At 45.8% G+C, this 13,382-nt stretch overlaps 1 protein-coding gene across 4 annotated transcripts in view; it reads left to right on the top strand.

Moving 5' to 3' along the window:
* PLEKHG4 (pleckstrin homology and RhoGEF domain containing G4) overlaps positions 1 to 13,382 on the top strand; it is an 84,123-nt gene that overhangs the window by 46,200 nt on the left and 24,541 nt on the right. For all 4 annotated transcript variants that reach the window (XR_012582427.1, XR_012582426.1, XM_014269679.3 and 1 more), the window contains exons 11-13: positions 8,371 to 8,509; positions 10,868 to 10,990; positions 11,490 to 11,681. Coding sequence is in view for 2 of the 4 variants with exons in the window: in XM_014269679.3 (XP_014125154.2) it covers positions 8,371 to 8,509; positions 10,868 to 10,990; positions 11,490 to 11,681 (454 nt within the window). In the remaining 2 variants the exon portion in view is untranslated. The remainder of the gene's footprint in view (positions 1 to 8,370; positions 8,510 to 10,867; positions 10,991 to 11,489; positions 11,682 to 13,382) is intronic.

The raw sequence follows: 13,382 nt of genomic DNA, 5'->3' as shown, positions 1-13,382 counted from the left end.
AGCTTAATCTCTTCCCCCAAGCTCCTCATCTGAAAAGAATCTGTGCTTACAAGCTGTGAATAAGCAGCTTATAAATAGATGGAGGAGTGAATTCTCCTTTGTTTGCAGAAGGCAGTATAGTTAGTCTCTGTATTTTGAGGGTGGAGTGGCTAGAGCCAAGAGCTGGTTTTGTGAGCTGGCTGTTTTTAGTGTGGCTTGGTGATCTAGTTGGAAGCCCTGGGTGGGGACCTGAGCTGAGCAGAGGGAATGGACAGTACAGAGCAGATTTCCTGAGCTGCCAGGTTCCTGGTGCTGGACCTGACTCAGTTACAGTGACAGAGAGGGTGATCTTACAGCTGAATGCCTCCATAGTTCGTGTTCTGGCTTCCACACACACCACTGAGGCTCTGGGCCTCCTTGAAGCTGTGGCTGGATAACAGTGAAGTGGGGTGTAGCTGTGTGGTGCTGCAGACCTCTTGTTTATGGATCTTCAGCTGGGCTCTTGCTAGTAGCAGCTCCTGGGATGGTGCAAGGCCTGCATGTGCCATTCTGCAGAGTGGTGTGTGAGCTCCCTGTGGTGGAAGTAAACCTGGATAAAGTACAGGCTCTCTGTCCCTGCTGAGGGACTGCACAGCACTGTTTGGAGCTTGGGTCAGAGTCAGACTAAGCTGACCATCCAAAATGTGGAACAAGCAGGGAGAGAGGTGTCTGGTGTGCAAGTCCCAGTTTGGGCAGACTGAGATGGCTGGACTGCTTGGTTTGTAAGGTACAGTGTGTGCACTGTCAAACTGCCAGCTGCTGCCACAGGCTGGTGGTCATAGCCAGGCAACTTACACTGGGAAATCCTTCCTGGAGGCATTATTGTCTTCTGCCATCCCCTTTCTGCTTTAGAGATGTGTGTCTGCTGTGGCTCTGTGTGTTTGTGCATGCTTCACAAGATATAATTCTTGTGTCCCTCTCACTGATGGCAGTTGAGCTGGTGCCTGCCCATTTTCATTCCTCTCTGGGAGCTTTGGGAGCCTCTCATGCTACCACTTGCCACAGTGCACCCTCCTAACATGATCTGTGAGAGGCACCTTTCATTGCAGGGTCCTTTCCATTGGTTCCTCCTGTGGACCCAATCCTGAAACCTCAGGAACAGATGTATACTCGGTATAGCTTTGAAGCCAAATAAAAAAGTGTGCTTGAATTCTGACCTCAGAGGCTGCCACGAGAGGCCTCTGTGCTGTTGCTGGTGACACAGAAGGTGCTGACGAGCTCTAAGCTTTGGCCGAGCATGGGTGGCAGTGCTCTTCCTGGGTCTTATTTGTTTGTGTCAGGTGGAGGGAGGAGCACAGGGCGACATTTCTACCCAAACACACGCTGTGCTACTTGGGATTCATTTTGGTTACAGTCTAACCTGTTCCCTCTGTTGGCGTAGTGGTTTTAGCCTGGTAAAAAGCACTTAGGCTCCCATTAAACAAATCTCTCTGCTCCGCACATAAAGGAGTGGAGCTGGGGCTGTTGTCATTCTGAGTGCATGAAGTGCTGTGGGACGGCAGTTGTGGCATTTGCAGAGAGCTAAAAGATTGCAGAGTTCTGTCTAGGTAAGTTTTCATTGTCCTCTTGGGCTTTTTATAGATGATTCGCCTCAGCTCTCTTTCTGTTTTTCATTTTCTGCTTGTGTCCTAAATCTTCTTGGATTCAGTGAGAATTTACCCAGAAGACTTCAGTTTTACTTGTTTTTGTTTGCAGTGCTTGTCATGCCAACAGGGCATTAGGTAACTAATGACACACTGTGCTTTATCTGTTTAAAAATATTATGGAAAAAAATTGCAAAAAGTTTCCAGTATAGGATGTTAGCTGAACTGCCTGACATTCCTGCCTTAGCCCAGGCTATCCCAAAAGCACCATTTTTTATATAACTGTGTTGGGATAGATACTTCTGTTGCTGGTCTGTTAATAGAACAGTTCCTACTATTATATGGATCATAGTCCTGGAAGTGGGCAAAAGGATGTATCAGTGAAATAGGGATATGGCTTTAAATTAAGTGTGTATGTATTTGTGCGGGACATCTTAATAGCCTGGTGGTCTCAGCTTCAGGAACACAGCTCTCAGACTGGTGCATTTGACCAGGATATAAAGTATAAACATAAGCAGGTTAATGTATATTAGACAAGGTTTGGAGGTAGAAATTGTTTACAGCTGGTAGAAAACCACGTCTTGAGGCTCAGGGTTCCCAGAATGGTGTTTCCAAATCTATCCAAGGCTCCACTGCACTGGGAACTTCCCCATAAGCAGGCTACTTGTTGGTTTGGTATTTATTATAATGGTTTTTTTGCCAGTCAGTTTTATGGATCTTACTGGGATTTTAAATCAACCGGAGTCTGAACACAGTTTTATTGTAACTGAATGCAAGCCAGGCAGAAGAAAGAAACAAAGGTCACATCTTGGGACTGTGCTTGGACACTTGTTTAACTGTGTGCATTGATCCCTTGGCTTTTAAAGGGATTTCTGAGTGTATTTCTGCTAAAAACACATTTAAACAAACTGAGCTCCAGAAGAGAATTCTCTTGGCAGTTGTGGTCTCCAGGGTGTTGTATTAATTGGATGGTTTTTAATTGATGGCTCCCAGGTGAGGTAACCTAGTGAGGAGGGATTCAGCCAGGTCTGTGGTCTCAGCTACATCCACTGGGAACAGCCATCCCATAGGCAACTGCAGATTTGGTGTTGGACTTCTGTGCCTTTGTAAGGACACCTCAGGGTTCTAAAAAATGTTCCCAGTTCCTCAGATACTTCAGTCAGGGAATTGAAACCACCATGGCTATTTGTGTGCTGCAGAGAATAATTAGTCATATTTATTTAGCCGTATCTGCTTAGCTTCACCATGGCTAGTTTGAATTTTAACCTCAGCTGCATGTGAAGCTCTCAGCTCAGAGAGCAGGACTGTGCATTGGAGGTTGACCTCCTTTCATGGGATCATTATAAACACGGCACTTATGTAGGTTGCTACCAAAATGCACTAATGACCACGAATGACATTTCTCATCCTGCAAAACATCCCTCAGGCACACATCACTGTCCCTGCAGACCTGGAAGGATTTCTTCCAGAAGCATTGCTCAGGATGTTTGAAGTGATTTGTAGCCAAGGTATCAGCACACATGATCTGGGTGATGTCCTTGGGCTAATCCATCCTTTAAACCTCCTAATTTCCAGATCCTATTCATTTTATTCTTAAACATGGACATCCACAAGGGAAGTTCAGCACCAAGAGAGTGGAAGAATAGATGAGGCTAATGTTGTAACATCTGACTGTGTTTCTTCTAAATTACAGAACAAATCAGATTAGGATATCTGATTTTCCTAGGACAAGTTAGCTGCCCTATTCTTGCCCAAACCCCATCAAATACACTACCAACATGTTGTATTTCCTTCCATCCATTAATTTTTGCCATTTTAAAATTGACCAAGGCTGGTCAGAGGATGAACTCTTGGTTTCAGCCCTTTTGTTAGATCTGCTGTTCTTGCTGATTGCCAAAGCAGTTCCTGAAGGGGCAGACAGGAAGGTGCAGAATGGTGATGGTTCTGCTGCTCCCTTCCCTGTGCTCTCCTGTTTGCATCTCACTGACATTGGCAGGCATGGTGCAGGCAGCACCTGCTTTTGTGACTCTGCTGGAAGCTTCTTCTGTGGCCATCTATTTTTTGAAAACAAAACAGGTATTTTACTTTGAAAACTAAAGTGTAACTCTCCAAGGCTGGCTTTTTTTGAAGAATGGACTTAGACAGAAATGGTCTTTCTAAATTATAGGTTTAAAATTACCCTACCATTATACAACAACTTGGCACTTCTCCAGAAAGCTGAAGACATTTGGAACCTTTTCCACTGAAATGATAATTGCCCAATGAAAACAGGATTTGGGGAAACATAAACTGACATCAAGCTACTCCTTTTTGCTATAAATTATATTGACTCTGCACTATTGCAAAATTACTTTTGATGATTTGACCATGGAAGAATGTAGTGAAAGACTCTTAATACCACACTCCCATATTGAGGGAAATTGCACTGCATCCACACAAATCTGAGCTGAGACTTTCCACTGACTTCAAAGAACTCTGCCTTTTGTGCTCAGAGTTGCACAGGCCACTATTAAAATATCTTTAAAGTCTTTAACAGCCAGGTGTTTTCTTTGTGTGCCAGGATGGAAGTCACTTTTTTCTTCAACCAAATTTTCAATATTTGGTTTGTTTCCTCCAAGCTGCTGTGAAGGCACTGAAGGAGAGGAATTAAAAACTTCTCAGTCTGAAGCTGAAAAAGAAATAGGTATTTGTGTGAAGTATCAGTTTCCCCATAAAACTCCCTGTTTCAGGATATTGTGGAGTTTACTAGTGTTCTGGAAATCATTTAGGAAGTTTTTAAGATCTAGATCAGCAAATGGGGGTGTGTGTGTGTGTAAATAGATAAACAGATGTACAGAGGTTTGGGAGAACAGGCTTAATGCCCAGTGGATCCTCTCTGTGAGCACTGAAGTGCCCAAGTGAAAAAAACAAACTTTCCCATGGACTGTGAGTGATTTCTTTGTTGGGCTCAGTTTGCCTACCTACTTTATACTACAGCTAGAAAGGCTTATATTTTCCAGTGTGTAAGAGAGTAAAAGATGGATGTGAGTCAGAGAGCCTGTCCAGCTGGTAAAAGTGAACTGTCAGGGGCTGACAACATATGAATGGAGTTACCTTGGAGATGCCACAGAAGACCAACAACTAGACATTGAGGGTTTAATGAATGCCTGCCAAGCGAGGCAGAATGTGTGAAAACAGCGTGGCTGGTCCTTGAAACAAAGAGCTGAGGTGCTGGAGGAGCTCACAGAGGAGCAGGAATGGTGTAAGGCTACACCTGAAGTTGTCTGGGGACTCTGAGCCCAGAGGAGCTGTTTGGAAATAATTTTTCTGTGCATGTTGTTTGCAGTCACTCAGGAAACCATTGGCAGGACCATGAGAAGGGGCAGGTTACAGTGTTGAATTGTGGCTGATAAGGGCATCAATAGACTGCTGCAAGCATTCACAGAGGAAAAAAAGTCCTTTAAATGACAAGAGTAAGGGATTTTGGTTTATATATCCCCAAACAGCCCAAATTACTGATAAGAGTAAATTTCCAGCCTTCTTCTGAACTGAATTCTCTGTCTAGTCCCTGCTTATAGCATAAACTTCCAAATGCATCTTAGATTGACTTCAGGTAAGTTTGAGATGCTTATGGATCAGTAAAGCAAAGGTTTTCTGTGTATATCTTCAGTAACAGGATGTCACTTTTAGTACCATTGTATCAGCTGAGACAGAGACTGATGTGCATATATATGTAGATTCTGTACATCTGTAGCTGCCACATTCTTTACTGAGACATGTATTTTATGATTACATCCAATGGGCAAAGGGCTCACTTCTAAACTGGAGCTCCCTTCCACCTTCTAAAAATGTGCATAAAGGCTTGGTTGGATTGAGATCTTCAGAGGCAGGATAACTCATGTGGAGGGAATGTGTGGGGCCAGAATTGTTGTTTGGGGTGGATTTTTCTCAATCATTTAGATGGATACCAAGAAGTTCACTCGAGCTCCTTCTCCTGAAATGGGTTCCTTGGACTGTGGTTGGTGGGCCAGCAGGTGTGCTTGATTGCTGCAGTTTTGAACCTAACCTGGAGGGGTTTGCTGGCCTTAAGGCCAGCACTGGGCTCAAGTGGTCTCCAAGAGACTGGTCTTTCCCACAGTGGCTCAGTGAATTAGCCCCTTTACACAGTGACTCTATGGTACACCTATTTCTGGTTTAAAAAACCTTGAAATGTGGGGTTTTTTAGCCTTTTTTTATAATCACTTCCTCTCCCTCTACCTTGAGGGTGATTTTTTTCCTGCCCATAGTTGCAGTGTTGTCTTCAGGGAAGCCTGTGTTTTGTGCCTTTGGGAAATGTGCAGTCTGCTCTGCTAGAATCTGTAGCATTTGTTAGGCCTTGCAGCCCAAGTTGCTGCTGACTCCTGTCAAGGAAAACTGCTCAGACTTACAGTGGGGGGGTTGTTTCCTCTGTCAGGTATGGAAAGGGGCAGAGTGGGATTCCTTGGCTCCCATCCCCTGATCAGATCATACTCTGTGCTAGGTCAGGCAATGCTAGAGCTGGAACCCTTGTGTCATCAGGTTGCCATCTGACAATTCCACATTAAGTGCTGAAGCCATGGATGCTTGCTTTGTCACTGGCTTGGGTGGACATAAGGACTCCTATTACAGAAAGGTCTAGCAGGTCAGTCTGGCTTGCTGATGAGTGCCATCAAAGAAGTAGCATCAACACCAAAGTGATTTCCATGGAAGCTCAGGGAAAGGTTTGAAAAATATTTTGCCTTGTGAGGGGGTAATTGAAAAGGTTTGCATATAGCAGCCTGGAATGCCTAAAGTTATAGGTGCTGATTGTCTGTGCCAGCGGGAGGAAGAGTGTTTGCTGTATCCATTTCCTGAGTGGATGAGAGCATTCATGCCAGCAGGGAATTCAGCCCTGTGGGAGTGAGGCCAAAGGGTGTCTGCCTGTCTGGCCATCAGTATGCTGGAGACTTACTCAGAAAATGGGACTTGACAGATACGCTCTGCTGCACAACACCGAGCAGCGTTAATGGTGTTGCCAAATTTAACTTGCAGCCATCGTCCAAACTGTTTCTCATTAGCTGTCCCAGCTGTGTCGCTGCTGCTGACGGGAACTGGCCTTCACAACCTGCTCTGTAAACACTTTCCAGAGCTCAGCTTGGACAATGATTCTGACTCTGCTGCTGTGAGTCTCCTGGGTTGGATCTGGGTCTGTCCATAGGAAAGGATTACAAAACAGAAGGCTCATATCATCACGGTTTGTTTATGGCAGTTTTGGGAAATGCCAGAGCAGCACTACAGCTTGGATGTTTCCATTGAAGCCTGCAGATTCTCTGTAGAGAACCTGTCTGCTCTGTACCGCAGTAGCACTGATCTTAGTCCAGAAACTATTCGGGTATTTTTGGCTGCACTTTGGAGAAATTCATTCAGTCTAATGGCATTTCAAAGAGGAAAAACAAAAGTATCTAAGAGCCTGAGGTTTAAGAAGTTGGCTGTTGCACACTGGGTGGAATTCTGAATGGAAAAATAGTGTGGATTTCTGCTGTGCAGAGCTGCTTGTCCAGACCTATGGCGCTACCTCGTGTCAATTAAAACTGCAGGGTTGCTGCTACTAAACACTCACATTCAGTTGCATTTCATAGGTTCAAGTCTGCCTGTAAACCCAGACAGAAATAAGCACGTATACTGAATTGGTTTGAATTATTTTCCATTAGCAATATTAGCTACCTATTTTGCAAGTGCTTTAGATAATTTTAATAATATGATAAAAAAGCCACACTCTAATAAGTCAGAAGGTTGTAAGACGATGAAATGAAAATTGGTTTAGGGTGAGTACAAGAGATTACCAGGCAACTGAACAGGCCAGTGTAGAGCACAGCTGGAGGAGGCTGTAGTGTTTTCTTGTAGCTGTCTCTTGAGCCCATAATTGTAGGAGGGGAACTCTAGAAGCAAAAGAAATACAAGAAGAATAAGCTTGAATGTTCTTCTGTCTCCTGGATCCCATCTGTGATTCACCCAAGCCTGTGCTGGAGAGGTGTTGCACACATCTGAAAGGAGTTTGCTAATACTCATCATCTAACCAAGACCGTGGTTGCAGCATGTGAGGGCACAGAGCTGCATCCTGACCCCTCCATGCTTGCCTGTGTGCTGTGGGCAGGCTGGCAGGGCTGGCAGGGAGAGTGCCTCCAGGTGTTGCCCGCTGCGCTTTGGTCAGCACAGCTGCCTGTGGGAGGTAGGGAGCTCAGTCTGTGAATCTCTTCAGCACAGCACTGTAAAATCTGATTTCTCCTGGCACTGAGTTGTTGTACACTTTGCATATTTGTTTGGCTGGTGGAAATCCTGACAGTAAGTGGGGCATCAGGCACTTAATATTGTTGTTGTCACTCAGGAGAGATTTGCTTACTAGTGGTGGCTTATTTACTTAATTAAATGCAAATGGTGGTTTTAGACGCTGAAATTGCTTGACCCTGTGTTTTGTGAAAATCCATTGATGCAACGATCTGTGTTTATGAAAAGCTGAAAGTGTGAGAAATATGGTAAATCTTGTAAGGAGCCTGGTTGGGAGGAGATGCTCTTGTCCTTCCTGCCAGGTTATCTGCATTGGGGTCAGGGTGGTGAATCATGGTAATGTGCAAGGAGCAGCAATATTCTCTCCTGTTCTCCATATGGAGATGGCCTGTGTGGGTCCCACGGGGAGGATGACTGCAGTGCTGTTGTTGGCCAGGTTGTGTTTGCATGAAGCACTGGGGGAAGGACCTGATGCAAAAGCCTTGACCAGCCCTGTGTCCCCTTGCAGAGATGCACTGGATGCTGCCAGCGTGCTCTACAATCAGGTTGATGAGGGCGTTCACCGCCTGGTGATGCTGTCAAACAAGCGCATCCAGGAGCTGGAGCTGGTGATGGAGTTCGAGAAAGTGGAAGAGTGTTTTAAGGAGGTAAGGCCCCTGCCTGTCAGTTCCAGTGGCTGCTGCCCTCTGACTGTGTTCCACAGCAGGTACTGGGCCTGTTGATCTGTTGTGTGAAGGTGTACAGTGATGCTTGATGCTTAAAAAGAACAACTGAACATAAAAATTTGAGGTAGAGTTTCAGCAGTGCTGACAATCAAGCCACTTATTTTTCCTGGTATCGCTTGATGCCAAGTGAAAGTCCCTTAGCTTCTCTCTAGGTGTGGATTAGTCAAACCCCATAAACATCTGTGAAGTGGCTCATATGTAAGCCATACACTTGGAGGCTGGGTGTCTTTTCTGACCCTCTCAGCAAGACTGTTGATGAAATAGTCTTCATACTTCACCTTGAGAAGCATCAGAGTGATGTCAACAAGCTGATAAGTCTGCATGTCCCCTTTGGGCTGTAGCTCCTGCAGGATCACCTTACATCCTGTTGCAGAATATCCCTGCCCCACACTGGCTGCCCATCCCTGTTGTGTACTCTGTTGTTTAGATTCCTGTGCTGTTCTCAAGTCCCTGATATCTGATAAGTCCAGGCACACTCCTTCCCCTCTGGGTGCAGACCAGGCCCACTCGGTTTGCCTTTGGGTGCAGCCCTCTCTGCAGGCTCCAGGAAGGGAGCAGCTTCTTGTCCTTAGCCCAAGAGCCATGCTTAGCCTCCCACCCTCTGAGCTTCTGTGGGACCTTCAACTTCCCTTCATTTAGTGCTTGTTGAAACTCTGGACAGCCATGGGATAACTGAAACAAACGGGCACTCAGAAAGACCTTTGAAACCTGTAGCCATGTTGATAAAGGACCTCAAAAAGTCATAAAGCAGCTCATATCTGAGCATCCTCCAAGAGCTGATCAGTCCTTTCAGTGTTGCAGATCCCAGATGTTCCATGTTGCAGATCCCTAAGCTTGAACTCAATGTTGAGATTATGGGGTTGAATGGTTTCCTGTGCTGTAACTCATCAACAATGAGAAGTTTGCGTGTCCTTAAAAATCATGATTAGGATCAGTTTCACTATTGCTGTTCTGGGATTCTGGGCTCTTCTCTTCTAGTGGGAACTGGATTTGCAAAGGAGGCTGCAGCCTACCGAGTGTTTTCACAGGCCAAGGTGGATCTGGGAGTTTAATGACTTCCCATTTGCAGGTAGACACTGGGGCGCCGTGCAGGATGTGCTCGGGACAAGAAGTCTGTTGCAAGAACCTGGTAGAGACTCCTGCTAAACTCACAGGTTCCTAATACCAAACACAAATGAAAAAAGGCACAAAAGCAAGCACTGCAACCTCTTTCTGCTTTAAGCTGAATTTTATTTTTTTGTTGAATTGAGTAACAATCATCCGCTCCTGGGTTACTTTGCTTGTAGATCACCAGTGGTGGTAGGAGCTGCTCCTGCTGTTAAGCCTGCCTGGGAGCTCTAGGCAGCAGCAGTGTGCCTCTCTGCAGCTCTGAGAACCCATCATCTCTTCCTCTTGCCAGTTTGCTTGCTCCATGTAACCTTCTCACAGTCCACAAAACTAGGAGTTTGTCCTTGACTATGGGGTTGAGTTGGGATATGGATTCAGGTGACATAGGCAAACAGGATGTGTGGGCGTTAGGAAGCACTTAGTCTGTCCCTTCCCCCAGGTGCACCTATGCCTGGAGCATTGCAGACAAGTTTACCAGCCTGTTTTTAAAACCTAGTGATGATAGAGGTGCTGTGTTATCCTGCCTGGCCTCCTGTGACTGCTTTGCTCTTAGGATGCTCTTGTTAGTCAGGCCTCTACCCCTCTTTGAGGATATGGGCTGATAGCTGTAGCAGTAGCTGGGCTCCACTGAGGAACATGCAGTTGCTGCTCAGCTTCGTGGAGAGCTGCCTTCAGAAAACCATTAGCTGAGAGTCCCAGAGACCAGTGGAGCATTGCAGATGGGGAGAATCCATCAATACATTCACACTGACATGGTTCATGTCCTGCCAGTCAGAAAAGGGAAGTGATGTAGGAAATCTGGCAGCAGGGAGATTTGATCCCAGTTGGGGGTAACAATAATAGGAATGTCAGGCCAGTCTGCAAGTTGCAGAGCTTGCTTTAGACCATGGCTCACCCAAAACAGAGCCCAGGCAGCCACTTGCCCTGTTTATGCCTAAGGCTAGTGAGCAATAGCAGAGCTTTTCAATTACTCTGTAACCTGAAGTGGAAAAACTCTGAGCAGGAGGCTCAGACTGAAATGCTGGATTGGGGGGGGAGAAGTCTACACTCATTCTTTCCAGTAATGAGATGACCAGCATTATGAGAGCAGTTCCTTGCTCTTTCCACATAAAGGCCTGCCTTGGTGAGTAGCACAGGGTGACTAACAAGCAGAGCTTATCCCTTTTCTTCTAGGTCAGCAGTTGGATTGAGAATGTTGGCAGAAAACGGCTAAAGGAAACTGTCAACCTGGATGATTCTTTGGAGATGCTGCTTCAAGCACAAAAGCAGTTCAAGGAGTTTGATCTTGTTGCCAGTGTAAGTGTTGTCAAATTGGAAAATTATATTCTACAGCATCTGAGTTGGTAGCATGTGTGTCTTGTATGTGCTCAGCCAAGCACATGGTGCTAAGAGGGTTCACCACCAAAGTGTGTGTCATTCCCTCTCACTGCATAGTCTCCCTGCTCTCCTTTTGCAGACAAAGCCACCAGCTCAACACTTAGTAGATGGCATTTACCAGTCTTGGGGAAAACAGCTACTGGGTTGAAAGCTGGATTTTTTTGTTCCTCCTTTCATGTGCGTGTAACACTGCCTTTTTCATGACTGAGCCATGGTCTTGCTATGTAGGCCTTACAAGCCTACAAGTGTAAATCATGAGATCAGGCTTCAAAATTCTGCTGTAAACAAAGACACCCCTGCTCATGTGATTTGAACCTTGAAAACTGGTCTAGTTAGCCCTAGCTGTTAATGGCATTGAAGACTACTTAGTGTTGATTCCAGCTCTTTATCCTCATAAACAATTCCTTTTTGTTTTCAGGAATATTGCAGAAGGGGACAGGAAGCATTAAAGAAGATGAATCAATGGGAAGATCTTTCCTTTGTGGATGTGCATTCTTACAGGGTAAAGCTGCAGACCTATGAAGATGAGCTGGAGGATTTCTGCACCCAGCTGGATGAAACAAGGCACAGAGTCTGTGAAACAGTCAGGCTGTATGAATTCTTTGACAAGGTAAGACAAGGCATCTGCTGCACAGAGGAGGGTGTAAAAAGTCTGCTTGGACTCAGTCCAGTGCTAGATTGTTTGTGAAAGGTGTGAAATGTAGTATTTGCTCCATCAGGGAGCTGGATCTATAACCTGCAGCAGTCCCCTCGTGCTCGTGTATCTGCAGTGATTTTTTTCAAGTCAGTATGTGGGAGAAGGGGTGGGGGGATCTTCCAGAAAATGTCCACATCTGTTAAGCATAGAGGTTTTCTCCTCTCTGAGCTGGAGCTTTTTAACCCCTTTCATGGCAACAGTGGGCAGAAGGATTATGGCAGTGCTGGCTCTGATGACAAGGGCCAAGAGTTGGGCTGATTGTGTCCAGTCCTGCCATCATGCCAGGGAAGGCTGCCTGCATTTTCCTGCTATATCCTTAGACACTGGCCAGTTCAACCTGTTAACTCATCAGGAGTAGCACTCTACTTGTCAGTCCTAAATACAGTCCAACTCCTCCCATGTGGAGGCCTGCATGAGGAGAGGGAGCACCAGAATGGAGAGCTGGGAAGTGCAGCTGAGGGAACAAGGCATCCCTGGATCATCACAGGGATGTGGGAAGCAGGAGGACAGCATGTGTGTGGTGACTGTGCTGAGTACCTGACCTTCCCACCTGTTTGGTTTAGTGCAAATGCACCCATTTAGCAGATCTGCAGTTGGATTTGGTGTTCTTTAATTCCTAAAGTTGCAGATGAAAAAGCAGTAGGATTTTCTAAGTGCATTTTAAAATACAACTTTGGCAAGAACAGAAAGCCAGGGAGCCTGTGTTCCATTTATTCCACACTTGTACAAACATTGGGTATTGAAGTTCTCAAATTCCAGAAAGAATAGACACTGAAAGTTAAGCTGTACCAGATGTAGGTGCCACTTAGTTGCTGTCTCTGAGCTGCCTTGGCAGCCAGAAGTGCTCAAGGGAGGAGGGAGGAAAATCAGCTAAACATGAAAACATGGAAAAGCATCCTGTGTGAGGCAGGAAAGTGGAGAAGGCAGCCCAGAGCACTGCTGTCAGGGCAATGAGGATTGAGTTTGTTTGGTGATGCTCTGCAGGTCTGCTCTGGCTCATCTCTGCAGTTTGCTGTGCAGGTGGAGGATCCTCTTGTGCTGTAGAAATATGTAATTTTTTTTTCATCCCAATGGAGAGAGAATTGTCTCCTGTGCCATAGGAGAATGGCAAGAACCTGTGCTTTTCTGCCTCACTGATCAGAGATGTTCAGGGGCTGCTCTGGTACTTGAACACCCCTTGCCATCATGGGGGATCATGGGAAGGATCCTGGGAAGGGTTTTCTCATGTTTTTTTGATAAATTGAGGCACACAAAAGCACCAAGCCTTGTTTGGCATACTGACAATTCTGCAGCCAAGCCAAACATTGGTTGTATGTGAACCCTTCCAGGCAGAGCTGGAAGTCTCTGGAGCACAAATGTGGACTGTAGCACATGATCACAGAACCAAACAATGGGTTGAGCTTGAAGGGATTTTAAAGGAATCATCCAGTTCCAACTTCCCTGCTACAGACAGGGATGCCACCCACTAGACCAGGTTGCTACCAACCCCCATCCTGGCCTTGAACACTTACAGGAACAGGACAGCCACAGCTTCTCTGGACAGCCTGTGCCAGGGCCTCCCCACCCTCACAGGACAGAATTTATTCCTGATATCCAATCTAACCCTGCCCTCTG

The sequence above is a fragment of the Zonotrichia albicollis genome, chromosome 13 (genome assembly GCF_047830755.1).
Source record: "Zonotrichia albicollis isolate bZonAlb1 chromosome 13, bZonAlb1.hap1, whole genome shotgun sequence".
Classification (NCBI taxonomy): Eukaryota; Metazoa; Chordata; class Aves; order Passeriformes; family Passerellidae; genus Zonotrichia; species Zonotrichia albicollis.
This window is presented reverse-complemented; position numbering and strand designations above follow the sequence as displayed.